Source organism: Tenrec ecaudatus, chromosome 6 (assembly GCF_050624435.1).
Source record: "Tenrec ecaudatus isolate mTenEca1 chromosome 6, mTenEca1.hap1, whole genome shotgun sequence".
Classification (NCBI taxonomy): Eukaryota; Metazoa; Chordata; class Mammalia; order Afrosoricida; family Tenrecidae; genus Tenrec; species Tenrec ecaudatus.
The window spans coordinates 104,629,070-104,656,190 of NC_134535.1; the positions used below are offsets into that span (position 1 = coordinate 104,629,070).

The 27,121-nt window shown below is 41.8% G+C and overlaps 1 protein-coding gene and 1 non-coding gene across 2 annotated transcripts in view; one reads left to right on the forward strand and one right to left on the reverse strand.

Moving 5' to 3' along the window:
- ITPR2 (inositol 1,4,5-trisphosphate receptor type 2) overlaps positions 1 to 27,121 on the forward strand; it is a 590,339-nt gene that overhangs the window by 299,198 nt on the left and 264,020 nt on the right. The window contains exons 33-34 of the mRNA XM_075551968.1: positions 11,172 to 11,300; positions 12,511 to 12,631. Of these exons, the coding sequence (XP_075408083.1) occupies positions 11,172 to 11,300; positions 12,511 to 12,631 (250 nt within the window). The remainder of the gene's footprint in view (positions 1 to 11,171; positions 11,301 to 12,510; positions 12,632 to 27,121) is intronic.
- Positions 14,135 to 14,254, reverse strand: LOC142452222 (small nucleolar RNA SNORA61). The gene has a single exon (XR_012785249.1). It is a non-coding gene; the product is annotated as a small nucleolar RNA SNORA61 (small nucleolar RNA).

A 27,121-nucleotide genomic window follows, 5' to 3' on the forward strand; every position in this document is an offset into this window, starting at 1 on the left:
CTAGCACACTCTGCTGATGGAAGTGCCAAATATTTACCCCAAAGAGTGCATTTCATGTCTTTTGTTGACCAGGCCCTCCCCCAAAGTATTTTCATAAGCATGCTCTGCTGTCTTGTTTATTTACTTGCTATGCTGCTTTTATTTTGGTTATTTTTAACAAACTCACTGCCATCAGGTCAACTCCAAGTCACAGGGACCATGTCGGATAGCTAGAACTGTCCCTGTGAGTTCCCAAGACGGTCACTTCTTACAGGAGGCGACAGCCTCATCTTTCTCTTACGGAGCAGGTCTGGGTTTTGAACTGTTGCCCTTGGGGTTAGCAGCCCAATGTGTAACTGCCAAAAAAATATCCTGTGGGGATAGCATTTTTAAAAACACAAATACAATATGGGTGTTATTTGTGTAAAAATAAATTATACCCTTATGAAATCTTTCTGAAAAGCATTTTGGTAATACATTAAAGACACACACATACACACACACACACATACTATTTATCTTCATATTCAGTAACTTTTCTCCCAAGAACATGTTCTAGATAAATAGTTTGCAATACTATTAAGTGTTTGTGATAACTGAAGTTCAACATATTTTTATAATAGTGTATAGGAAAAAATATCTCAAATACCCAATAATAAAGAAATGATTAAACTAATTATGGATGTTATAATTGAAGTGATGGATGTTATAGAGTCATTGAGATTATCCTTGATGATTTTGATGATGTGAGAAAGACTAATGATCGAGAACTGAGTTTAAAGTGAAGACACAAAACATTACCCAGAATGATTTCAATTATATTTGATTTATATGGCATAGCAAAGTGATTAGAGGAAAGACATCAACTGTTAATCATGGTTTTATCTGAATTGTAGGATTATGTTTTGTGCCTTTTCTTTTTAAAAAAATGTTCAGGGATATTCCAGTTTGTATATGATACTGAAATAAGGAACTCTGGTGACATATTCAGGAGCCCTGGTGGCGAAATGGGTTCTGAGTTGGGCTGGTAACTGCAAGGTCAGCTGTTTGAGATCAACAGTGGCTCCCTGGGAGAAAGATGAGGCTTTTTACTTCCATAAGGAGTTACAGTCTTGAGTAAGTCTACCCTGTCCCACAGGGTTGCTATGGGCCAGAATTGACTTGATGGCAGTGTGTTGGTTTGGTTTGGTGGCATATTGGGCTAAGTGTTGATCTGCTAATCACACAGTCAGAAGTTCAAACCCACCAGTGGCTCTCTAGCAGAAAGACCAGGCTATCCGTTTCCTGAACGGTTTATGATTTTGGAAAGCTGGGAGAGCAGAGCTGTAGAAGCCCTGTAGAAGTTGCTGCGAGTTGGAATGCACTCTCTGCTCGTGAGCTTGTTTTGTGAGGGATGGGTGGTACAGTGTTTAAAGGGTTGGCTGCGCACTCAGAGGTCCACGGTATGAACCCAATGACCAGGCACTCAGGACAAAGAACTGGCAATGTGCTGCTGGCAAGACTGCAGCCCCGAAAACCCAGTGGAGCAGGTCTGCTCTATCACCGGGGTCACTGCGAACTGACAAGAACTCAGTGGCACCCAGCCACAGCATGTAATGAATTGAAAAAAACCCAATTTTGTCTATTAAGAAGCACATTTCTAAATTTTAAACAGTTATTGAAAAATTTAAACAGTTTTATTGGCATGTAATTCACACATCCTACAATTCAGTAGTTAAGAAGTGTTGTACAATTATACCCACAGTCAATTTTAGAACATATCCTTCTTTCTTATACTTCCTGTAATTAGCTCTCCATTTCTCCCCAACCTCCCTGCTGTACCTCTAAGCAACCATTTATCCAGTTACACGATAAATTTGACTGTCCTTGAGTTCATATGCAGAAAACATAAAACCAAGCAAACAAACCAACAACAACAGCAAAACAAAATAGAAAAGAAAGCAGGAAATCCTAAAAGTTAGAACAAATTTAAAAAGGGTCAAAGGGGAGATCAAATGAAAAGGTGTCAATGTTAACCTAATTGCATCTGCAATCATCCACTTTCCAGTGCATTCTGCATAATTGCCAGGCTAGCCACCTCCCTGGTCTATCAGAGGGGATTAGCCAGAGACTTAATCCATATGTAGTTTCTCCATTTTTTTTTTAACTGAAATAGCCTTACAATGAGTCAAAAAGGAGAACAATTGAGAAAGCATTACATTTTGATCTAACTATCAATAGCAAAGTTATTCATATCCCTGGTCTAAGGTCCAAGAGAATTCACAGGAAGCTTAATCTATGTGTATTTCACTTTCTTTTTAAAAATTAAACAACTTTAAATAGGTCAAAGGGGTGATCAAATTATAAGATATTGCATTTTAACCTAACTACCTCAGCCATAATCACCTTTACAGTGCTGTCTGATAACTAGTTATCTGGCCCTGGACAGATAATTAGTTCTGGGCCACTGTTCATGGACACCCTCAAGGTAAGAGATTGGAACCAAAATCCAATGACTGGCAGTTTCATACTGTTGAGGTAGCAGTCATCTGCTTCTGCTGACACTAGGGAGTTTCAGCCTTAAATCCAAGGGCCACAGGTAAACTTGAGGTAGAGCCCAGTTCACTTTGTGGGGTTCAGTCTTTATTGTGTGTCCTCTGAAGGCTGTGCACCACCTCCAAGAAATATATGCTCCCGCCCCCCATCTTGACTTGAATTTGCTGTAAATTTTGATGACCACTCTGGTAGGAGTGCCTTGATTTGGGGTAACCTTAGCACAACTTTGTATGACAGCAACTGAACAGTCTTTGCCCTCTCCCCCATCTTGGAAAATGGATGACGGTTATTAAATTTAAGAAAATAATTAGATATTTTGCATAAAAAGGAGATATAGCAAGCAATTCTTGGGAAAGTTTTGACCTTACAAATAAAGGAATTAAAAGAAAATTAAAAGAATTAGAAGAACCTGAGGAACACTTTTTACTATATATGAAGGATACTAGAATTATTCTCAGGACTTGTAATCCTTAGTCTGTATGATCAAAGATACGATACAAGACATGCAGCTCTAGAATGCAGTAACACATCTTTGGTAGCTATTGAAATTGGATTTCAACAAGGTAAAATGAAATAACATGGTAAACTTAGTTTCCCAGGTACCTTAGTCATATTTTAAGTTCTTAGTAAGTACATGTGGTTGATGGCTACTAGGTAGGACCGCTCAGATAGAGAAAAGTTTTTCATTATTGCAGAATGTTACATTGGGCAACACTGCTCTAGCTCATGAGAAGTTATTGAACCTAGACTGAAGATTGTGGACTGGTAGCAGCAATTTGCACAGCAAAAGAAAGGGGCCTCAGATGTGAGGGGGAAAAATTTGACCACATATTTATTTATTCATCTATAATTTTTGAATACTTACTATGTGCCAAGATGATGCATGTTCATCCGTGAGTACGATAGACTGGTCTCTGGGGTCCAGGAATTTCTATCCTAATGTTGAAGACAGAGTTATACCTGCTGCTACCTCCTCCCCCACAAACCTCCCTGGCTGTTCTCACTTCTTTCAGGTCTTTGTTGAAAGGTTAGCTTATGGAGAGACCCTGAAATAAGATAAATCGTGATTATACTCAGGCCTCCTGCAGCATTCCCTTGCTACTTGTTCTTCTAATCTAAGGTGATAATCAAGGAAATTTTATAAAGTGGTTTATACGTAGAGATAAAAATTTTTGTATTTATCAAAAATAAATAACTGCCATTGACTTGATTCTGAATCAGTTTTGTAAAAGATATGCTTTATTACAATTTTAATTTTAGGTTAGATATAGATTTACAGAAAAGTGGTGAAGATACTACAGAGTTCCCATGAACTCCAGACCCATTTTTCCATCTTATTAGCATCTGAAATTAGTATGATACCTTTGTCCTAATTAATGAAGCAATATTAATACATTGTGATGAATGAGGTGATACTTTATTCAGAGCCCCCTCTCTTGGCCTCAGTGTCTCTTTTCTGAGCTCCTGTCCAGGAAACCACAGGCCCTGTGGTCATAATGCCTCAGCCTATTCGTGTCTGTGACTGTTCACGTTTGTGCTGTAGACCTTCTCTCAGTTTGGAGAAGAAGACAAACATTTCTTTGGTTTTTACATCATTTTACCGGGGTGCTTACTGCTCTTACAACAGTCCGCACATCCAGTGAACCAAGCCCATTTGTACATATGTTGCCATCATCATTTCCAAGACATTTTCTTTCTACTTGAGCCCTCGGTATCAGCTTCTCTTTTTCCCCTTCCACCCTCGTGAACCTTTGATAAATTATAAATCATTCTTATTTTCATGTCTTGCACTATCCGCTCTCTCCCTTCACCCATGTTTCTGTTGTTTGTACCCCCCCGGGGGGTGTTATATGTTGATTGCTGCCATCATTCCCTCATGCCCGTTATTGTTCCTGCGGGGTTTTCTGCCCTGGATTCCGTGTGTCGAGAGCTCTTGTCTGTACCAGTGTACATGCTTGGTCCAACAGGATTTGTAAGGTAGAACTGGGGTCATGATAAAGGGAGGAGGAAGCATTCACGGACTAGAGGACTGTTGTATGTTTCGTCAGTCAGTGCTATGCTGCACCCTGACTGGCTCATCTCTTCCTTGTGACCCTTCTGTGAGGGGATGTCTAGTTGTCTACAGGTGGGCATTGGGTCTCCACACTGACCCCACTCGTTTGCATCGGTATGATTGTTATGGGTCTTCTGATGCCTGGAATCTGATCCTATTGACACCTTGTGATTACACAGGCTTGTGAGCTTCTTCCCTGCTAGATGTCTGCTTGTTTAACTTCAAGCCTTTAAGATCCCAGATGCTATCTCTTCTAGTAGCTGGGAGCCATCATATTTCTTCACATTTGCTTATGCACCCATTTTGTCTTCAGCAATTGTGTTGGGAATGTGAACATCACAAAATGCTAGGTTATTAAAACATAGTGTTCTTGCATTGAGGAAGGACTTGAGTTGAGGCCCAATGGAGGACAAACATTTCATAAGTGGATTTTTTTTTCTTGAAAAGATACTGAAGGTGGACTTGTTTTTCAAATTGTAGAATACATAACAAATTAAGAATTGCTTCATTCTTAGGAAATTGGATTGAAATATTTTACAAAATTAACCATGGAGTATATGAGATATTTAGGAAGTTATTTAAATTATGATGAGTGATACACTATAGGACAAACCTCAGATAACCAAAGAATGAGGCAGTATTATTAATATTCAATAATTGTTTGGAAGATAGTAAGACATCAATATATCATTCTTAAGGAATTCCTAATTCAGATAACCTATAGCAGCAGTACTCAGACAGCTTGAATAATTAAGTTGGAATTATGATTTGTATCAAAATGGGAGAAAAACTCAAAAAATATAGACTAAACCTCTACAAACACTGTTTTCTCTTGTGGAGGGGATATTTTTCTTCTTTATATCAAATAAACTAGAAATGATAAAAAAATTTAAAAGTGTCTTAATGTAAAAACTTAGTTTATACAATGAAGGGTAATACAATGAAGGGTAACGAAATAAACATTCTAAAAAGTCACAGTTGAAAAGATAAGTGAAGCTACAACTGAAAAATGCTTATCATAAAAAATACGTTAGACTGATATATAATATGTAGTCATTATCTTGATTTTATTTTAAAAGTAGTTTCTTGGATTTGAGTTGTTCGTGCGTGACAAAGCACAGGCAAGAAATGATTATGTAGAAAAATGCCTCACCCTGTTAACTATGTAAGAAATAGAAAATAAAATAACTTTTAAATAGCATTAAATTGGCAAAATTATTCTAATTTACAAGTATAGGAATCAGCCAGGAGACAGATGGTAGACACAATTCCAAGAGATGTTGGCAGAGTAATATTACAAGAGGAGTTGGTGGATCCCCCAGGAATTGGGAATAATGCAAAACTGTTGCTGACCCTATGACTGGAGCCCGGAGGGAGCTCGGAGACTCAAAGAGGGACTCGAATAGGAGCTGTCACTGGACAGTACAGACGCTGCTCATCTCAGCAAGGAGAGGAGCCGGGGTAGGGGCAGGGGGAGAGCAGCACTGGCCTCTTCTTTCCTAAAAGGATCTATTGCCAGTGCCTTGCCAGGGTTCCCCAGGTGGTTGATAGCATTGACAATGGAATATACAAGCCATTTGAATTCGTCTCCCTAGTTGTATGAGACTGCTAGGCAAAGAGTCAAGAAACATTTCCACATGAAAAGAAGCATCATTGATGGCAACTAGGGGTGGGATGGGGAGGGAGAGCAAGAGGGAGGCTAGATGGAGACTTGTGTTAACTGTGGAGAAAGAGACTGATAGGCCCCGGAACCCCAGTCTCCGTGACCCTAACACCAGAAGAACTAGATGGTGCCCAACAACTGCTATCAGCCACTCTGAAAGGGATCACAAAAGGTGCTGCATAGGCTGGGAGGAAGCGGTTGAAGCGAACTCAAGATCATAAGAGACCAGATTTACTGCTGATCAGACAGAGACTGGGGGAATCCCTGAGACCATGGCTTTTATGCATTTGGAATGGAACTAGCCCCTATGGCTCATTTTTCAGCCAAAAAATAGGAATGTCTCGAAGAGGAAAAATAACATTAGTGAGCTACACACGCCGGGGAATAAACAGCCATTTGAGATCAAAAGAGCAACATTTCCCCAAGGACAAGTGCAGAAGGGCTAGGAACGAAGGAGGAATAAAGACAGGAAACCCAGGGAGGATGAGGGATAAGTGACCTCATAACGAGAAGATTGCATCCAGGAGATGAGGCAAAATGTGTATCATTGTTGAGCAAAAAGCTGATAATCTGCTCTGTAAACCTTCACCCAATTCAGAATGAAAAGTTAAGAAAAAACAAAACTAAGTGAAAACAACATTTCACAAAAGCACTTTTTTCCCTTTCTGTTCATGAGTCAGGTTTATTCTTCCACTTATGGAGATCTTTTTCGATTTCTTGTAGTAGTATTTTTAAAAATCATTTTATTGGGGGCTCATACAATTCTTATCACCATCCATACATACATCAATTGTGTAAAGCACATTTGTACATTTGTTGCCCTCATCATTCTCAAAACATTTGTTCTCCACTTAAGCCTCTGGCATCAACTCCTCATTTCCCCCACCCTTTTCCCCACTACCCACTCCCTCATGAACCCTTGATAATTTATAAATTATTATTTTGTCATATCTTACAATGTACGATGCCTCTCTTCACCCACTTTTCTGTTCATCCCCCAGGGAGGAGGTTATATGCAGATCCTTGTAATCAGTTCCCCCTTTCCACCCCACCCTCCCCACACCCTCCCAGTATTGCCACTCTCATCACTGGTCCTAAAGGGATCATCTTTCCTGGATTTCCTGTGTTTTCAGTTCCTATCTGTACCAATGTACATCCTCTGGTCTATCCAGATTTGTAAAGAAGAATTGGGATCATGATATTGGGGGTGGGGGTGGGGAGGAAGCATTTAGGAACTAGAGGAAAGTTGTATGTTTCGTCGTTGCTACACTGCACCCTGACTGGCTCGTCTCCTCTCTGAGACCCTTCTGTAAGTGGATGTCCAGTTGCCTACAGATGGGTCTTGGGTCCCCAGTCTGCACTCCCCCTCATTCACAATGATTTGATTTTTTGTTCTTTGATGCCTGATACCTGATCCCTTCAACACTTCATGATTGCACAGGCTGGTATGCTTCTTCCATGTGGGTTTTGTTGCTTCTGTGCTAGGTGACACTTGTTTATCTTCAAGCCTTTAAGATCCCAGATGCTACATCTTTTGATAGCCAGGCACCATCAGCTTTCTTCACCACATTTGCTTATGCACCTGTTGGTCTTCAGCGATCGTGTTGGGAAAGTGAAATACTTTTTTTTAATGGACAAAAGGAACCATATAAAAGGCTAGCAAGGAGGAAATAATGAAGAAAAATCGTGTTTTGGGTTATGTGTATCTCAACTTGTTAAAAAATGGACGGAAGTGTGTTGGTTGCGTTGGTGTGAATGAGTAGAGTTCACTGTGGAACATAAGTGTTTAAGTGATGTCAGCACATAAAGAAATGTTCCTGAGAATTAATGTGATACTGATACTAGGTAAACCCTTAAAACTTTTGAGTGAGCTTCAAAAAATCCTGAAAAATTTTTCCTTATTTTTGAAATCCACTTCCCCATAAAGTTTTTGAAGCCCCTCCTATGGCTCTCACATTAAGAGATCATTTATTATGGTGCGATTTTATGTGAGCAATTCCCAGTTTCCATTGGGTAAAGCAGCAGAAATAAATAAAAAGTAGGAGAAAGAAATATTGCTATACATTAAGCTCTGTTATTTTTTCCCCTGAAAAATTATTTAAGATTTTAGTAAGGAAAAATGGCTTCCTCCATCTCTAGCCTACCCACTGGGAATCCAGTGCCAAGGGAGTGGTTCTGGAAGTGACAATCTTACCATTCATCTGTGGCAGAAGAAATGTTTTTGGGAAAGATTTTAATTCTTATCCAAACGAATTGGAAAAGATTTACTCCCCAGTCACAATTGACTGCAGTTGGTAAAAACAGAATTTTCATTCCCTACATTTATTTTGTTAATCCACTGAGTACAAACCCCCTTCTGTGTGATTCTTTGGCACATTTGCAATTGCAAATCATGAGGAGCGGGTATCATGGTAGCTCTGGAGAACCCTACAAACTTGTGAAATGTCACTAGTTTAGTCTAAGGTGGTTTGACGTGCTCATGGCACACTTGGTTGGCTACCCATTCAACTTTAAGATCTTTTTATCTTATGTACCAAGAGATATCACTATCAAATCCTGTGCTAGAAAGATGAAAGTAAATTCTAATTTATATCCATCTTGGGGAAAAAAAATCAATCTTATATTAGCTCTCTGATCACATCAAATTTAAATCCTAAATTAGGTGCTCCTCAATAAACCCTAGTCTAAAATGAACCTAAAACAAAATAGGCCATGTGTGTAATTCTTTTGTTTTAAAATGGATTGTTTCATTAATTTCATAAACATTGATCAGTGTGGCATGTGTCAAGTCATGTGTCAGATGCTGGAATGAGAACAGATGACATAACTTCACGTAATCCCTCTCCCTCAGTTGTGGTGCTCCCTACAATAACCCTATTGGGACGCTCCTTTTGGGAGGCGCCATACTGAACATGGGCTGGCTCTGATAACGCTGCCAGGTTGGTGTCACTCCATAGGGGAGGAAAAGAGAACTGCCTCAAGTGACTTTGAGGGAGAAGTAATTTAGATGTGAAACAAAACCTGTGCTCTTTCTTCTGCTTCAGCTTGGCAGCTACTTTTCAACCCCAAATATTGGGGCACATGGCTGGAAAAAGGAAATACTTTCCTTTTGTGAATGTCTTTGTATGAGGAAGGCCTTAAGGCAATGTCAAGTTAAATTACATGTACTTATTCTTCTGAGTAATTACCTCATTGAAAAGACAAAACCTACATAAAAGTGTGGATTGTCTAAGACCAGCTGGGACATGTGGCAGCCATACTGTCACCCCACCACAATTATGTGAATATTTAAATATTCTTATTCTTCCTAGATTTCCAGTCACTTCACACCCTCTTTTCTTTCTCTCCTCATTCTTTTATATCTTCAGCTTCTTGTCTTTCTACGATCCAATTTTTCCTTTGCTTCCACCATTGTCTTAGCTCTCGACACACTTGGAAGTGTACATTTGCTTAGCAACATGATCGGCTTCTGCCTCATTTAATCACATGAAGATGACAGCTGGGCACTTTCCTGGTCTCGCTGCAGCTCTGGCAGGGCCTCTCCTTGTTTAGCCTCCTTGGAGAAAAATGCGTACAAATGCAGACTTCAGACTTCCAAGCTTCCCAGCTGGTCTGTGCGTGAAAAAGTCAACGTTGTTGGAAAGGGTTTTGGTCTGTCTTTCTTTTTGTTGCCCTCCCTTGGCGTTTTCTGTGTGTGTCCCATGTTGGGGCCAGATATTGGAAGTGGAAAGAGATAACATCGGGCGCTGTTAAACCGGTTCCTAATCAAGCTGAGTAGAACTGCCCGAGGATTTTCTTGGTCGCGTCACAGTGGCAGGTTGGGCTGCTTGTCACAAGGTCGTTTGAAACCCCCAGGGAGACAGATGAGAATTTCTACTCCTGCGAAGATTTCCAAGTTCTACACTGCCCTGTAAGGTCTCCGAGCGAGACTAGACTAGCAGGCATGAGTTTGCAGCCTTTGTGGAAGCAGGCTGCTACATCTTTTTCCTGGGGGGCAGCTGGTTGCTTGTAATTGCCCACCTTTCAGGTGGCAACCAAGTACGTAACCCCTCCCCCCACCAGGGCTCCTAGGGAAGAGATATGCATAAATGGACAGATCTTTCGCCATCAAGCCAATTGCAACCATCAGCCACCTTCTATCTGTGGGAGAACGGTGAGACTACCTGCTTCCGTCAGGATTGACAGACTCAGAAATCCTTCCCAGGGTCCCTGTGGATCAGAATCGGCTAAATGGAAGCGGGCTGAGCGACAGCAGACCCTTCCCCAGGGGATTTGCAAGGCGGCACATATTCACAGCAATAGATGATCACATCCCCCCTCCCCCCCGCCCTGCGACGGGTGGGTTTGAACGTGGATTTGACGTCAGTGCTACAAACACCAGCAAAATCACTCAGCACTTTAAAAAGTACATACGAAAATTGTTTTCTTTTTAGTTTTCAGCAAAGCCAAGCTGAACCTGGAAGGAGACAGTGAACGCCTAAAAAAAAAACGTAGGGAGAAGAAGACTGGGAAGGAGTTGGACTCCTGTGAGGGAATTCTGGCTAAATGACAACCAAATTTGAAGAAGTTCCGGCAACTGATAATAGTGGGCTTTAGGCCAGAATGTTTGGGTTAAATAAAAACGAATAGACAGCAGTGTAGTACAATTACCAGAAAGACAAAGGGGTCCTTGTAGTGCAGAAGGTTCAAGTGTGTGGCTGGTGATCTGAACCCATCCTTGGCTCCCAAAGAGAACGAGCTGGCACGGTGCCAGGGTCAAGGTTGCCCTGCAGGGGAAGCAAGCAAACCCAACGGGGCAGGTCTGCGCGGTCCCAGGAGGTCACTGTGATTCAACCTTGGTTGGCTGGCGCCTGCCAGCAGTGACAGTAGAAAAGCCCATTCCTCGGTATTGGACTCTAGTTGAAGATACGGCCGTGCGTATTGAGTGGTTCTGCTTTTCAGGTGTGCAACACAACGACCGACCGGAAGCACGCCGACGTCTCCCTGGAGAGGTGCGTCACCGAGCCGGTCATGAGCATCGTGAGCGGCTTCTTCAGCTCGCCCTTCTCAGACAACAGCACCAGTCTCCAGGTAACGGACCCGCAGCCCCGCAAACCGGACTCTCGAACATAGAGCCCATCGACCCTATTTCAGTAGGAAAATCTCGAATTAAAAAATCAAAAGCAAAAACTTTATCTGACTTTATCTGACACTGTCCCAAGCGCATTCTTTTTTTCTAGTATTTACTATGACGGCATTTTCTTAGTTTATGAAACATTACTGTTTTAAAAGAGCCTCCACTGCCAGTTGAATTTTCCTTCCTCTCCAAGCGGAATAAAACTCATAGCTGTGGGTTGGCTGTGCCAAGGGCTGAGATCAATGCCATGGTTCTTCAAATGGACAGGCAATCAGCAGAAATGTACATACTCACATTTTCATTGAGGTCTTTATAAGACCTGAAAAATGACATCTACCTTAAATGTCCTCAGATGAGAGAACAGCTAAATCACTGATGGTATGTTTATATCACCATATATATTTATCAATAAAATGGCTTATTATAGAACAACTAAAAATTATGTTTTTAAAAGAAAAAAAATATGAATAAGGGAAATGATCATAATGTAATATTAAGTGAATACGCCACAAAATTGTATGATAGCATCATTCAAACGTGTGTAAAGACTACATATGTGTATATGAGAGAAAATCTCAGGAAATAAATATATCCGCATATTCATGTTAATTCGCTCTACATGGCAAGATTTGGGGTGATTTTCATTTCTGTGTATTCCAAATAATTCATAGTGATTGTTTATTACTCTTATAAAAACACCCTTTCAACTATGCTTTCTTTCGGGAAAAAAAGTAAAACTACTATATATAGCCATTTGAAATTGTTTTGTGTAGATAGAGTAAAAAATGATCATTTCCTCTGCTTACCCATCATGTTAAAACCAACCAACTGACCAAAATCAGAAGTACCTACCTTATTTATACTTGGAAATAAACCAAGGAATTATAAATATATATACTTCAGTTCATGCCACTGACTTCAAGCAAGGCCATCGTTTTCCTGATTAAGAATGTACTTAAAATGCAAATTATTCACTTTCCATAGTGCGTGGAATGAAGTAGATTAATAACAAATGTTTGCTGAGTGAGAAGTTTATTAAATAGCACGGAGCCTTACAATACTGGTTCATATTTTACTTGGATGAACCTTTTTGATACTCGTTACCTGCTAAAGACTGTAAATGTTTTATTGGCACGACTCGTTTTCCTTTCTTGCTCTTCCCAGACCCACCAGCCAGTCTTCATTCAGCTGCTGCAATCCGCCTTCAGGATTTACAATTGCACCTGGCCAAACCCGGCACAGAAAACCTCCGTGGAGTCCTGCATCCGAAGTTTGGCTGAAGTGGGTAAGTCCTGGTGGTAGGTCTTACTCATTTTCACATTTTCTTAGAGAGAAACTGGGCTTTGGGCTGGTAGGCAGTTCAAATAGGCTTCCTCATTTACAAGTTCATGGGAGAGAGAGAGTTTTGGTCTCTGTAAAGCAGAAGAGTTGAGGCCAGCAGATAATTCTGAGCACTGCATACTCTTTGGGTGGGTAACACCAATGTTATACTGCTAGACTTAAGTGCAATATGATTGCACAGAGTACTTTTTCTCGTTAAGATTTTTATAGGGATGGTTTTAGTTTAATTTTTGCCTCAGGTTACGTTTTGAATTGTTTTTGCCTATTAAGCAGTCTGACATACAAATATCATCACATGACAGCAAGACTTGATGAGGGTTTTACGTGAAATCCATCACTATTCAGAAATTGCAAATAAATGCAAGGCAAGGTGATTACAGATGGTTAATGAATTCTGGGAAATATTTCTTATAGATTTCTGGTTTAGTTCGGTTTTTATTATTTTTCTAAGGAGAAATTAGGACAGTCCTATTGTTTGGAGATGGGAGGACTGAGAAAAAAGTCAGAGTTGATTGGACTTAATGGAAACTAAAGAAAAGAAAAAGAAAGAAAGGAAAAGGGAGTTGTGATCGTTTTCTTAATTTTTTTCCCGAAGGATGGGGAGGGATGGTTTATATAGGATTCATTATCAGTGTTGTCCTTATTGGTAACATTTATTGAGCACTTACCATGTTCAATTAAGAAAGCCCTGATGGTGCCGTTCGCAAGGACTGCGAACCACAAGGTTAGTGGTTCAAACCTATCAGCAGCTCCACAGGAGAAAGAGGGCAGTGTCTGCTCCTGTCAAGGTACACAGCCTCCGAAACCCTTTATCAGCGGTTCTCAACCTTCCTAATGCCGTGACCCTTTCAGACAGTTCTTCATGTGGTGGTGACCCCCAACCATAAAATTATTTAAGTTGCTACTTCATAACATTCATTTTGCTACTGTTATGAATCGGGCGACCCCTGTGAAAGGGTTGTTTGACACCCCCCCCAAAGGGGTTGTGACCCACAGGTTGAGAACCTCTGCCCTATAGGGTATTGCCATGTGTCCAGATCAGCTCGATGCCAGTGGGTTTGGCAGTGGGGTCTGCCTATCCTATAGTACTAAGCAGTTTACATGGATTATCTCATTGAATACTTAGGTGAGTAAATTTTACATTTTATAGGGGAGGAAACAGAAAGTTATCTTGCTTTACTGCCAGTGAGTCTGTTCTGCCTATCGTGACTCTATAGGACAGGTAGAACTGTCCCTGTGGGTTTCCAAGACTATAACTCTTCATGGGAACAGAAAGCCTCAGATTTCCCCCATGGAGTGCCCGGTGATTTCAAGTGGCCAGCCTTGGAGATGGCAGCTCAATGCAGAACCACTACTCCACCAGGGCTCCCTGAATTATCTAGGCTGGTAAATTGACCAGCAAATATTTGATAAAAGAATGCGTGATTTAAGCTTTTTTTTTTTTTAACCCTGTCTGAAACTAGCCCGGGCTCCAAGAGCACAGAGGGGCAGCTTCAATGTTTCTCTTCCTCCTTTTACGACCACCCAGATCAGTGTTTGGATCCGATGGGAAAGGGAACTGTAGGGTCATTATTTAAGCATTTTAAGTAGAATTTTATACCTCTCTACAGTTTGATCTAAGAGACTTCATATTAACAAAATTTAATGAAGGTCCCAATTTTAATTGTAATACATAGCTAAAACCCAAAAAAATCAATGGAAACATTATCAGAATTAATAGAGCAATAGAGTTCATAGAGCTAATTACAAATAACTAGACACTCAGTAGATTTAATATATACCGAGAGAGAGAGAGAACATATCTGGGAAAGATACTACTTCCACTAACAACATAAATATTAAACACATTGGAATAAGCTTAATAATAAATATGAACTTATAAAATTGCAGTACTATAAACGATTTAATTAAGCTGAGAGATAAATTATACCTGGCTGGAAACCCGATTTGTAAAGTTGATGATTCTCCTAGAGAAACTAGTAGCTCGGATGCCCACACTTGGTTAAACTTCCTGGGCACACGTGCTCCCTCACCTCATGCCCCAGTTAGACTCTGACACCTGGTGCCAGCCCACACCCAGAAGGATCTCAGCCTTGCCAGTTTGATCTCTGACAGCCTCCCCTGGAGATACCCTCCTCACCTGGCTTAGTTGCCCACATCCACGAGGGTGCTGCCCTGTGATTCCCCCTCCGCCTTCTCAGGCTCTGACTCTCTCTGTGAAGCTTGTCCCCCCTGGCGATGCCTGCTCCACACTACTTAGCCTCTCGTCTCCACGCTGGCCCTTCGTGTGTTCCTTTCTGCACTATCCTACTAATCTCTAACACCCTGTGACAGACCTTCCTGGTGTGAGGCTCTCTTTAGTTCATGCAAGTTCTGATTACCAGGGCAGGCAGATGCCGCCTACCGCCCTGTGGACACCACCACTCAGTCCCACTCTTTCCCCAGGACTGACCTGACTTTACTCCACCCTACTGAAGGATTTATAACTGAATGGTTTAAGGAAAGAAAAGAAAGAAAGAAAGAGTTAAGAGGAGAGGGAGAGGCCACAACAATTGCCCCAAATAGGATTTCTTCTTGTTCCTGTGAGTCCCCTTTCCAAATCTAACATCAAAGGATTATTTCAAGAATCTCTTCCTGGACTCCCCACTTCCACTCTTCTCCTACTGAATTCGTTCCTTGCACAACAGTCGGAGTGACCCTAAAATACAAATGGGATCACATCATTCTCCTTTTGAGAAATTTGCAGTGCACTTACAGTGAAATGTGCATTCCTTCCATGACTTATAAAGTCCTTTGCCTTCTGAGTGTCGTCAACCACTTTTCCTACCGTCCCTTGCTTGGCTCTGCCCCACCCTTCTCCCCCAACTGCTTCATCCACGTTGACTTTCTTTCTGTGCTTGACATCTGTTTGCTAGTCAAAAGCTCAGACTCATTGCCCTTGAGTCGGTTCTGGCTCATAGTGACCCTATTGGGCAGGGTCGAATTGCCAGCTTGGGTTTCTGAGACTAACTCTTCAGGGAAATAGAAAGCCACGTCATTCTCCTGTGAAACAGCTGATGATTGCAAACTGCTGGACTCTGCGCTTATCAGCTCAATATGTAACTCACTTCACCACCCTGGCTCCTTTCTGTTGTTATTAGTTGCTAGCAAGTCAGCTGAGCCTCATGGAGATTTTATGCACTGCAGACTGGAGCTTTGTCTGATCCTGCATCCTCCTCGGATTGCCAGTGTTTCCGAGTCCAGAGTTGTGTCTGTGTGGTGCCAAACCATCCCATTGAGCATCTTCGTGGTTGGCCCTCTACTCTGCCAACCATGCTGTCCTTTTCCAGCGATGGATTCTTCCTAATGACAGGTTGGAGCTTGTCAGACAATATTTGGTTGTAAGCGATAGGGTTTTTAGTGAGTAAGTTTTACAAGTTGATTGTTCGCTAGGCTTTCCTCCCAGTCTGTTTTCGTGTGCAAGTTCTGCATGACTTGGCGTCCTGGTGGTGTTTGAAGTGGGGGTGGCATAGCACCTATACATAGCAGCTTCACAGCAACACACACATCATCATGGGGAGACAGGTGGCCATAGGGGTGATGGATTGCTCATTCTTGTGAATCTCTCCCTTATTTAAGGGCATTTACATGTGCAAAGTTTCACTGGCAGGCTCTCTCTTGTCAGGTCTCAGCTCCAAAGTTAAGTGTGTAATGAATGTTCCAGAGCACCAGTGTGCCCTGTTCCGGCTCCTTCTCACCTCTCACCAGATTGTGCTCTTTTATTGTCCTCTCAGCCTCAATGTGACTTGAAAGCAGTGCAGTAAATGGCATGGGAGGCAGATGGCCACATTGGGACTTCTCTGGCTCCCCTATTGTCAGGAGGCAAGGGTCCAGGCATGCCTTCACGCTCCATCCTTCTTTACCCTAGTCTGACACCAACCATTCCTTGTTGGTACTCTACTTTTATGCTGCGTTTGATAATTTATTGTACTGGCCACAGAGAATTCACAGGCAATACTCCTGATTGGGGTGGCTGGGTGGTGGTGGGGTTGTTAGGCCAGGTTGACTAGAGAAACAAATGCATTGACACCCATATACATGTAAGGAAGAGCTTTATCTTAAGAAGTAATTATATATCAAGAAAACATCCCAGGGAAGTACAACCAAGTCCTTAAGTTCAATACTAGTCCATAAATCCTTCTTAGACTCAGGAAGCGATGTGCAATGATGCAGGAAGATCACAGCCTGATGTGTGGAAAGTGTGTGAATCGGGGGTTGGTGGAACACACGGCAGGGCTCACACAGCGCTCCAATCAGCTGGCAGGAAGACAAAGGCAGAGATGACAGATAGATACATAGATAGATAGATAGATAACAGCCTCCAGAGAGCTACATCCTTGGTTGCACCTCCAAGTGAGGCCATCAGGATTCGACCTGATAAGCTAAACTCCATCCATCTCTTTTTCTTTAAAAAAAAAAATCATTTTATTAGGGCCTCTTACAGCTCTAATCACAATCCATACATCCGTCCATTGTGTCAAGCACATTTGTACATGTGTTGCCATCATCATTTTCAAAACATTTTCTTTCTACTTGAGACTTTGGTATCAGGCCCTCATTTTTTTCCTTCCCTCATCAATCTTTGATAATTTATGAATTGTTACTATTTTGTCATATCTTACACTGACCAATGTCTCCCTTCACCCACTTTTCTGTTGTCCATCCCCCTGGGAGGAGGTTATATGTAGATCTATGTGATTGGTTCCCCCTTTGCCCCCTCACTCTCCTGGTATGGCTACTCCTTGTTATTGGTCCTGAGGGGTTTATCTGTCCTGGATTACTTGTGTTTCCAGCTCTGATCTGTATCAGTGTACATGCTCTGGTCTAGCTGGATTTGTAAAGTAGAATTGGGGTGATGCTGGTGGAGAGGGGTATTTAAAAACTAGAGGACCATTGTATGTTTCACCGGCGTTACACTGCACCCTGCCTGGCTCGTCTTCTTCTTGTGGCCCTTCTGTGAGGGCCATCCAGATCTTCTTACAGGTGCCATGTGGGCACAAAAAAACTATCTTAGGGGTTTATTAGAGAAGTTAGTAGATTACCAGAAGTCAGGATGAGCAAACTGGGTATAGTCCTTGGTCCACAGCAATGTCTTCTCAAGGAGCCCCATCTCTTTCTGGACCTCAGCCTCCTCGTGCTCCTTTGAGACAGAGGTGTTGGACTTACTCCTCCCATTGCCCTCCCATAGCTCTCTTTGTCTCCGAAAGCTCTCGTATACCATGGAGGACTAGCCAACTGTACCCCCAAGGAAAATGAAGGATGGTGTATTAAGTCACACCTCCTAGTAAAGTCATCTTAAAGATGCTCCATGGAAACAAAGGCTGTGGCTTGGGTCATACCATCAACTGTGGGCAGGACTTAACCCTACCTTAATCCTGTAAACAGAAAACTTCGAAACCCAAACTCAGTGCCATTGAGTTGATGGCAAACTCATAGCATCCGTCCAGAGCAGGATAGACCTCCCTCTGTGAGTTTCCTAGACTGAAACTCTTCACAGCAGCGGAAAGCCCCATTTCCCCTCAAGGAGTAGCCAGTAGTTTCAAAATACTGACCTTTTGGATTTCAGCCCAATGCTGCAATGCCACCAGCGAGCTCCCTCAAAGATGGGATCGGAGCCATAGGCGTAGCATCCAGAATGATACTACGTCACGTAAAGGAATCATGGCTAGAAGGGCCATATCATTTTACGCTATCTAGAGCAGCTTGCTCATGTGTTGTTCATTCTCCTCTAGAATATAAACTTTATGAAGTAAGGGCCTTTGCTTTTTTCACCCCTGATCTCTGGGACCTGAAAGTGTCTGATAGTAAGTAGGCAGGTGAATAGGCGTTTGTTGACTGACTACAATCTGGGGAATGAAATGCAGGCTTAGCGAGCTCAAGTAACGAACTCAATTAATAATTAACGGACGTGGGTTTGAAATCCAGGTTTCTCTGAGTTTCTGTGAAGTCGAAACCCTGGTGGCACAGTGGTTGTACATTGGGCTGTGATGTGAAAGGTCAGCATTTCAAAACCACCAGCTGCTCCTCTGGAGAAAGACAGGGCTTTCTACTCCGGTAAACAGGTCACAGTCTGAGAAACTCACGAGGAGGCGGCATCAACTTGATGGCAGTGAGTTTGCTTGTTGCCCCAGAAGTCCTCTATTAGGAAAGCTTAGCATAAAATGAAGGCCCTCCAGTGACCATGTTCCACAGGAGAAAGATAAGGCTTTGTTCCCCATCGGCAGTTCGACCCTGTCTTAGAGTTTCTGTGTCTTGGAATCCACTCCCTGGCAGTGGGTTTAGTTTGGTTTCTATGACAATTTGACGTGCGGGATAGAGACTGTCCGAAGTGTCATAACTCAAGCTCACAACCATTTTTGTGTTTGAGCAGCTCTTTAAAATACAAAGTGGTTTTTAAAAATAAACAGATATAATATGCAGGAATTGAAAAAAAAGGTATGTATTACAAAACTATAACAAACTAAAGAGAATACTTTGTTTTTACAAAGTGTTTGTTCAGTTGATTTACAAATTGTTAAATCCATTCTTTTAATTCTACATAGCAATTACAGCGACATTTGCATAGTGCTTCATGATTCGTAAAGTGCTTTCATGTGTAAAAGCTCAGCTTAACTATTATCAAAAATAGCTCATTCTTTTCCATACTTGTGTATTGACTATGACAGGTAGTAAACATCAGCGATGCACTTACTAAGTGTGTTTAGCTTGTGTTTACTGACTCTTGGACAGTGTGGTAAACTCTGATGTGCACATATTTTTGTCCCTGCAGTCCAAATGGGGCAATGAGGTTAGGAAGTTACATAGTTAAGCCCAAAGCCACACAGGCGGGCAGAGATCTGAGCCCATTCTCGTCTGACAGGTTAGTAGATGCTCTGTCTACTGTGGAGTAAGTTTTGAACTGCTAACCTGAAGGATAGTGGTCCAAACCGCCAATCGAGCCTTTAAAGGTTTACAGTCTCGGAAACCTTATGTAGGGTTCCTACGGCTTAGAATCACTTAATTAGATGGCTTGGGCTTTGTTCTCTTTTTAATTTTTATCCAGTCAGGTTAGACAGATACCTTATATATTTTATACCTTTAAGATACAAAATATGGATTGAGAGGTTATTTCAGCTGTGCATGAAACAAATGCATAAGGTTTTCAGAGAATTTTAAAAGAAAGCGAGTGAATTAAGTTAGTGAGGCTTCTGGGGAAGTTGTTAAGGGAAAAACAGCCTTCTAACAGAGATTGATTTGTCTCTTTTCCCTTGATCTTTATTACTCCAGAAATTAAAAAGAAATCATTTTAGCTATTACCACTGCTGGTGGTTACCTTGCAATGTATGCATCACACTAAGAGTTTCTGATATATCCTCAGAGCTTTGAAAAGCACAGCCATGATCCTTTGTAAATTTAACGTAAGTGTGACATGTTGGACGCTGATAAAATCTCTGTGCTTTTCAAAGCTAAGGTGCTTTGATTGTTTTCTCTCTAAGTACATTGTGAATGCTCACTTCCATTGAGAGGTTCACACCAGTTATGTAGAATATGACATTGGTTAGAAGTTAACCTAAACTCAAGCCGTCCTCAAGGAGCGGCTCCTGACACACGGCCCCCACGTGTTCTGGAGAGCACTCTTGGCTGCAGTCGTTATGGAAGCAGATGGACGCTTCTCTCCTGGTCCATCCAGTCTTTCCTTCAGCAGCCCAGGGCACACTGTTTGAGGCACTCGGTAAAGTCTTCCTTTATAATGAACGCAGATTCCCAGACAGAGTAATTACTCGCTGGATTGCTACTTGGAATTTAAATATGAGTGTCTCCTGTGTGGAAAGTGTGCCCGTCTGCCCCATGCACAGCGGGGTGAACCGTGAAGGGAGTGCAACAGGGCAGCAAGTAACCCAGTCCCCAGGAATCCTGAAAATGGACTTCTCACTTGGGGGGCGGGGCTTGGCACCTCCTCAGACTTGATTGGAAAACATACTTAAGGGTCAGCAGACAGACCTGGAACTATGTTTTTTCTTGTTTTGTTTTTCTTTTGCCGTATGTCTATCTACTTAAGAGAGGCCGGATGAACATTCCCGAGAAGAAAACACCAGACCAGCCGTTCCAGGGGTACATGGGAGATGAGGGTACGGGGAGGGGGAGGGGAAGCCAACAAACTCAGAGATAAGGGCACAGCAAGAGATCTAAAATTGAGGGTGGCATATAATGCCTGGCGGGGTTTAATCAAGTGCAATGTATCTGAGAGGAATTACTGAGAGCTGAACAGAGGGTGAGCATGATAGTGGGGTAGGAGGAAGGTGAAAGGAAATATTGGAAAGAAATAGACAAAGCTATTTATAGAGGTATATCGCTAGGCATGTATATATGTAAATTTGTTAATTTATAATGAAAGGGATAAAGGCCAATGTACATATATTTATATGTTATAGACTGTATATACTTGTGTATGAGCCGAGTTTTTCAGCACATTTTTAATGCAGTTTTTATGGTAAAATTAGGTGCCTTGGCTGACATTTGTGTCAGCTTATAATCAAATATATATGGTAGAAAGATAGCAAGATAGACTCTGGGCCTCTTCTCAAGGCCTCCCTTAACACCAGAATACTTTGTTCTAATAACCTGGAACTCTTTGATACTCACCTTCCTGATAGAATCACTGAAGAAAAAATTGGTGCATAAGCAAATGTGGTGAAGAGAGCGGATGGCGCCTGGTTATTAAAAGATATAGCATCTGGGGTCTTAAAGGCTTGAGGTTAGACAAGCAGCCATCTAGCATGGAAGCAAATAAGCCCACATGGAAGAAGCACACCAGCCTGTGTGATCATGAGGTGTCGATGGAATCAGGTATCAAAAGATCCCAAACAAACAATTATATTGATGTGAACAAGGGGGGTTGGAGTGGAGACCCAAAGCCCATCTGTAGACAATTGGATATCCCCCCACAGGAGGGTTGTAAGGAAGGATGATTCAGCCACGGTGTAGTAGAGCATCGATGAATCACACATCATTCCTCTAGTTCCTGAATGCTTGCTCCCCCAACTACTATGACCCAGTTCTACCTTACAAATCTGGCTAGACTGGAGGACACACATTGTACAGATAAGAGCTCTCGACACATGGAATTCAGGACAGAGAAACCCCTCAGGAACAGTAGTGGGAGTAGTGATATCCTGAGGGGAGGGGCATGATGGCAGAGAGGGATGGGGGAGAGAGGGGGAACCCATCACACGGTTGGATATGTAGCAACCGCGCCCCCCCACACCAAAGGGACGAATAACAGAAATGTGGGTGAAGGGAGGCAACAGACAGTGTAAGATACAAAATAATATTAACAATATATAATTGATTGAGGATTCATGAAGGTGAGAGTGTGGGAGAGGGAGGTGGAAAAATGAGGAGCTTATACCAAGAGCTCAGTAGAAAATATTTTGGAAATATTTGGAAATGATGGCAACATATGTACAAATATCCTCGATTCAATTGATGTATGGAATGTTATAAGAGCTGAAAGAGTCCCCAATGATTAAAATGATTTAGTCTCCAATGGTTAAAATGATTAAAAAATAAAATAAATAAATATGTGTCTGCTCATTTTCACCCAGTGAGATAAATTAATGCTTGTTGTAGATGAGGAAAAATATGGATGGAGGACCCTGGCAATAAATGCACCTCTGGGCGCTCACCGAGGCAAGATAAATGCACATATAAGGCCATGTGAATTTTTAGCTGTGCTTGGACACCCACTCTTCCTCAGTTTACTCATTCACATAAAATAAATACAATAGCATATGGTAGAAAGTACTTTGAGGAAAACTGTCCAAGAATTATTTCCACATTATTTCACTTACAAAAGGATTTTGCTCCATGTGTTGTGTAATCTTCAAGTGATTTGGGGGGATTAATGTTGGGTATGCCGTTGGCAGCAAATCTTATTTGCAAATGGAAATTCTGTAAAAGATCTTTTACAAATGGTTTGAAGAAGGAATAGCTATGTTTAAGCCAATTGCTCCAGAATGTTTTGAACATGTAGCAATATTAACCTTTTGGGAAGAGAGATTCAGTCTCTTTCAAAAAACAACTGCATCTACATTAATCTAGCGTCTGGTGGACTATATAAAGACATTATATACTCCAGTAATAATGGTTCTGAAAACTCCATGATTACTTTTAAAACTGAAGACGTTACCAGATTGGAAAAACTCTGATCAAGTTATTTATTTCCTTAATTAAACTGTTATATTTCCTCATTGCATGAAAGACATTATTCGAGTTGTTGGAGATATTCAGTCTATCAAACCATATTTTCTGATCTCAAAAATTCCCAACATATTGGGGTACAATATAATATGAGAGGTATCAAAGGGCTTCAATAATTTGTGGAAAATGGAACAAAAAGACAGTGGACTTTTCCCACAAACTTTTGGAAGCACCTCGTGTACGTAAAAAGAACAGAGTAGAAGGTCCAGACTAAGGGTCTTCTCTTTTATAAAGCTCTAGAGCTTGATATAATGTATAGATCACAGCAGATTCTTAAGGAATATTTTTTGCATGGATACAAGATATAACTAGGAAGAATTTTTTAAAAAGCCCATACACAGAATGAATAGCTACCCTTGTCACTGCATAGTACGTTGGTGTGTGATGCCCTAGCTTGTTTCACCCTGTTGTGTATGGATGCCTTTGCTAATCACTTTACATACGGGGGAGAATACAACCAGGGTAGAGAATGCTCCTAGAAGTAGAATTTCTAGGTTAATTTTCTTTGTCAGATATAGCCCTGTAAAGATGATGCTTAGGTAGCTTCTAACTCCTCTGGCTTCACAAGGGGGAAGGAGAATTAAATCCAACATGACCTTGAATTGTCAGGGCGATTGCCTATGTGGTGCAGGTCAGGTTCCACCCTCCAGCCTGTGTACCAATTCTAATACCAACCATTCCTCCCACGGAACTCTCTACGTGTCGGCTGGGTTCTATAATTTATTTCAGTGGCTACACAGAACTTATAGACAATTCACAATTATGGGAATTATTAGGGATTGTAATAGATTATAATTCAGGTTCAGAAATGCTCAGAATGCAATTCTTCCAGGCAGGGCAGTCTCTTCTCAGTCATACTAACAGGCATGACACAATTGGATCCTCGCCCTCTCAGCCACACAACTCTTTGATCTCTACCCTGCTTAAATAATGTTATGAAGCTCCGTTAGCATCACCAATCATTGCCCAAGGGTACTCCATTTCAAGAAATCAGCACTAGCTCCATGGGCCAGTCAGCAAAACTAGCTCCCCCAATTATGTGCAGACACTATATCTTTTGATAGCCAGGCACCATCAGCACTCTTCACCACGTTTATTTATGCACCCACTTTGCCTTTGGCAATCGTGTCAGGAGGGTGAGCATCATGGAATGCCAATGATATAGAACAAAGTGTTCTTGCATTGAGGGAGTACTTGAGTGGAGGCCCAATGAAGGACTCGGTTTTTATCAGATGACTAGTCAGGGGTGCCAGTACTAGTTCTGGACTAACCTATTACATTTATATTTGCTGTTTTATTTTGGGACTAATTAAAGATCAATGTAGTATAGTTCTAAATAGAAAAGAAAACATTTAATATCGTTAATGGCTAATACACTCATGCTTCAGCACATATTTATTCTGCATACTGCAGCATGACACAAAAAAACACTACTCCCTGCCCACCCCATTACTGTCTTCCCGTGGCACCAATTGTTCTGGTTCTTGCGGGCTTCTGTAGTAGGGCTGACAACCAACCACGTCTCCCAATTAATGCTTAAACTGGAAGTTGCCTTTCCCCATCAGTTGATCTATTCCTTGCCTGGCACCTATCGCCGCATTCTGCATGTTCTCCGACTGTTCGGTCTGGCAAATACCATCAGTAATTCCATCTAATTAAAACATTGCACGTAATATGCAAAATTTAATGAATAATAACTCAAAATAGATTTCAATAACTTCTTGAAATCACTGCGAAGATTTGTCATATTCCGAGAATTTCCAGGAATTATAAGCCTAATTAGTAGGTTGGCCTACTAATCAAAATGCCTGTGAGTAGACGATCTTGTTTTAGAGAGCTAGCATCTCTTTAGCCAGAGCTCGAGAAAAGATAACTGCATCTGTAACAACCCACCCTGGCTCCTTGTTCTTGTTGCCGTTTATGTGCTTATTCTCTGACAACATCTCTGTAACAAGGTAAGATTTCAGTTGCATTCTAACTTGGAGATGGAGCAGCAGTTCTTCTTAAAACATTGTGAACTTCAGCAGGCTATCGTAAGCTCATTAGCCTTTTCTTATTGAGGGAAAAGAGAGGTGGGGATACCTTAATCACAAGACAGGTCTCCAATTTCACATTTCCATATGCTATTTACATTGAATTTTTCTAATTAAAAAAAAGTAAGCGGAGTTAAGATCCTATTTTGGTCGCGTATTAAAAATGTTCTGATTACTAACATCTAGGTGATATCATGAAGGAAAGTTTTTCCTTAGACATCCGTTTTCACTTTAAAGTTCAAACAATATTTGGAGGGTTCAATTAGCATGGTCAATTTTGCTTTCAAATTAAAATAGTGACAGTATTGTGAATATATTTCTGAAGGCTGTGTCTTGAAAGGTATTCAGATTTTTAAATCTGCTTGGAAATCATTAGCTACACAAACCTACTTAAAAAACCCTTAAAGTTCCTTTCCCTAATTTCAGAGTCCACTTGCCTTCATTGCCTGGAAACTGTGGCTTTGCCTTGTCTCGAGTTTACCTGTAGCTGTAGCATAGCAATGCATTTTACCCACCGGTTCATATCATGCCGTTTGTGCTGAGCTAGGAGGCTAGATCCTACCAGTGAAAGTGGCATACTTTGGGGGAGACAAAAAAAAAACCTTTCAGAAAGTTTCAGATCGGCTCCTGAGCCCTGGCTTGTCCACAGCTGCCCCTGGAGGAAAATGTAGTGGCCGTAATTCACAGGAACATCTGTGGGCGGGCGACACTTTGTGACCTCACTAAGGATGGCTGCAGGCCTAAGAGTGACAGAGGTGCTGCTGCCATTTAAAGAACGTTCCATTGGCGTCAGTAGAAAAGTATTCTGTTAGCAGTTCTTCGTGTTAAGTCATATCCATAGCAGCACCACTTCTTTTTCAGCCCCCTCGAACGTACCAGATTCTTAAAAACCCACTGCCATCCAGTTGATCCCACCTCGCCGCTCCCCCAGGGACCGGGTCGGACAGCTCCGTGGGGTTTGTGTGACGGCATCTGTGGGGAAGTGGCGTTTACCTTCCTCCCACGGGGCAGCTGATGGGTATCAATCATTGACCACGTGGTTCCTAGCCCCGTGCTTAACCTGCTGGGCCAGCAGAGCACTTTGGAGATCCCCAGATGAGATCTGCATCCCAGTCCCCAGCGTCCAGGGATTCCTCAGTAAACAGCGTGAACGTGGATTTGCTAATCTCGCAGGGCCAGTTTTACATGTTTTTTACCACATTAAAGATTCTGCACCTCCATATGCTGACTTTTGTCTCCCCCTCAGTAGCCCTGTCCTCCAGGATCAAAGCCTGGCTTCAAATTTATGATTCTTGATAGACAGTAAACAAGGGAAGCGGGGGCTTGCTTGTGATTGTTTATTACTATGTTGTAAACATAGTATGTTCACGTGGTCACGTGAAGCTGTTCACTATAGATTAGCAAGTAAGCACAAAATAGCACATGCTTCCCTAGATTATTGGGTAATCCATCTCTACCAGATTTCCTCTCCCGTTTCAACCTGGGCAGAAACTTTGTTATAAAAAGTTTTCAGCCACATCAAAGATTACCATGCTTATTTTTGGTTTAGAAAATAACACGTTAGTAGTATGGTTCTTGACTGTTTAGAGCAAGCCCAACATACGTGTGCAGAAGCCAAGAAAGGACTAACGTTTTGCTGGGCGTTGCTCAGGGTGCAGAATTAGGTATTCCTAACGTGTGCAGCTTGGCTGTGTGGGGGCGTCTGCCCTTCAGAGGCAGGTGGCCGTGGTTGTGCTGCTGTGGTGATTGACACCAGCAGAGACTGTGCTTTAGCAAAGGAGACTTGATCCTGCATGCCAGGACATCGTTCACGACTTCTTTGAATCTGGGAAGTGGTGCAAGAGTTTAGGGTTGCCTCTGAGCTATTTTTATTATTATTTGTGTAAAACCAGCTAGCGCGCATGTTTATATAAGGACTTATTTTCCTATCGGTGGCTAAAATGGTTTATCTTCAAAGGCATTTTTAAGCACCTTTCAGCTTCTAAGAATTGTCAGCAGCAGGAAGAGCAGTGCTGCTCCTGTCCGGCCATTATACAGAGGCAGTCCTCCTGCCCACCTTTCCCCTCTTCCTAGCGAGTTTCTTTTCAGGCTTTCCTGCCTCTTTTCATTCATTTAAAGACAGT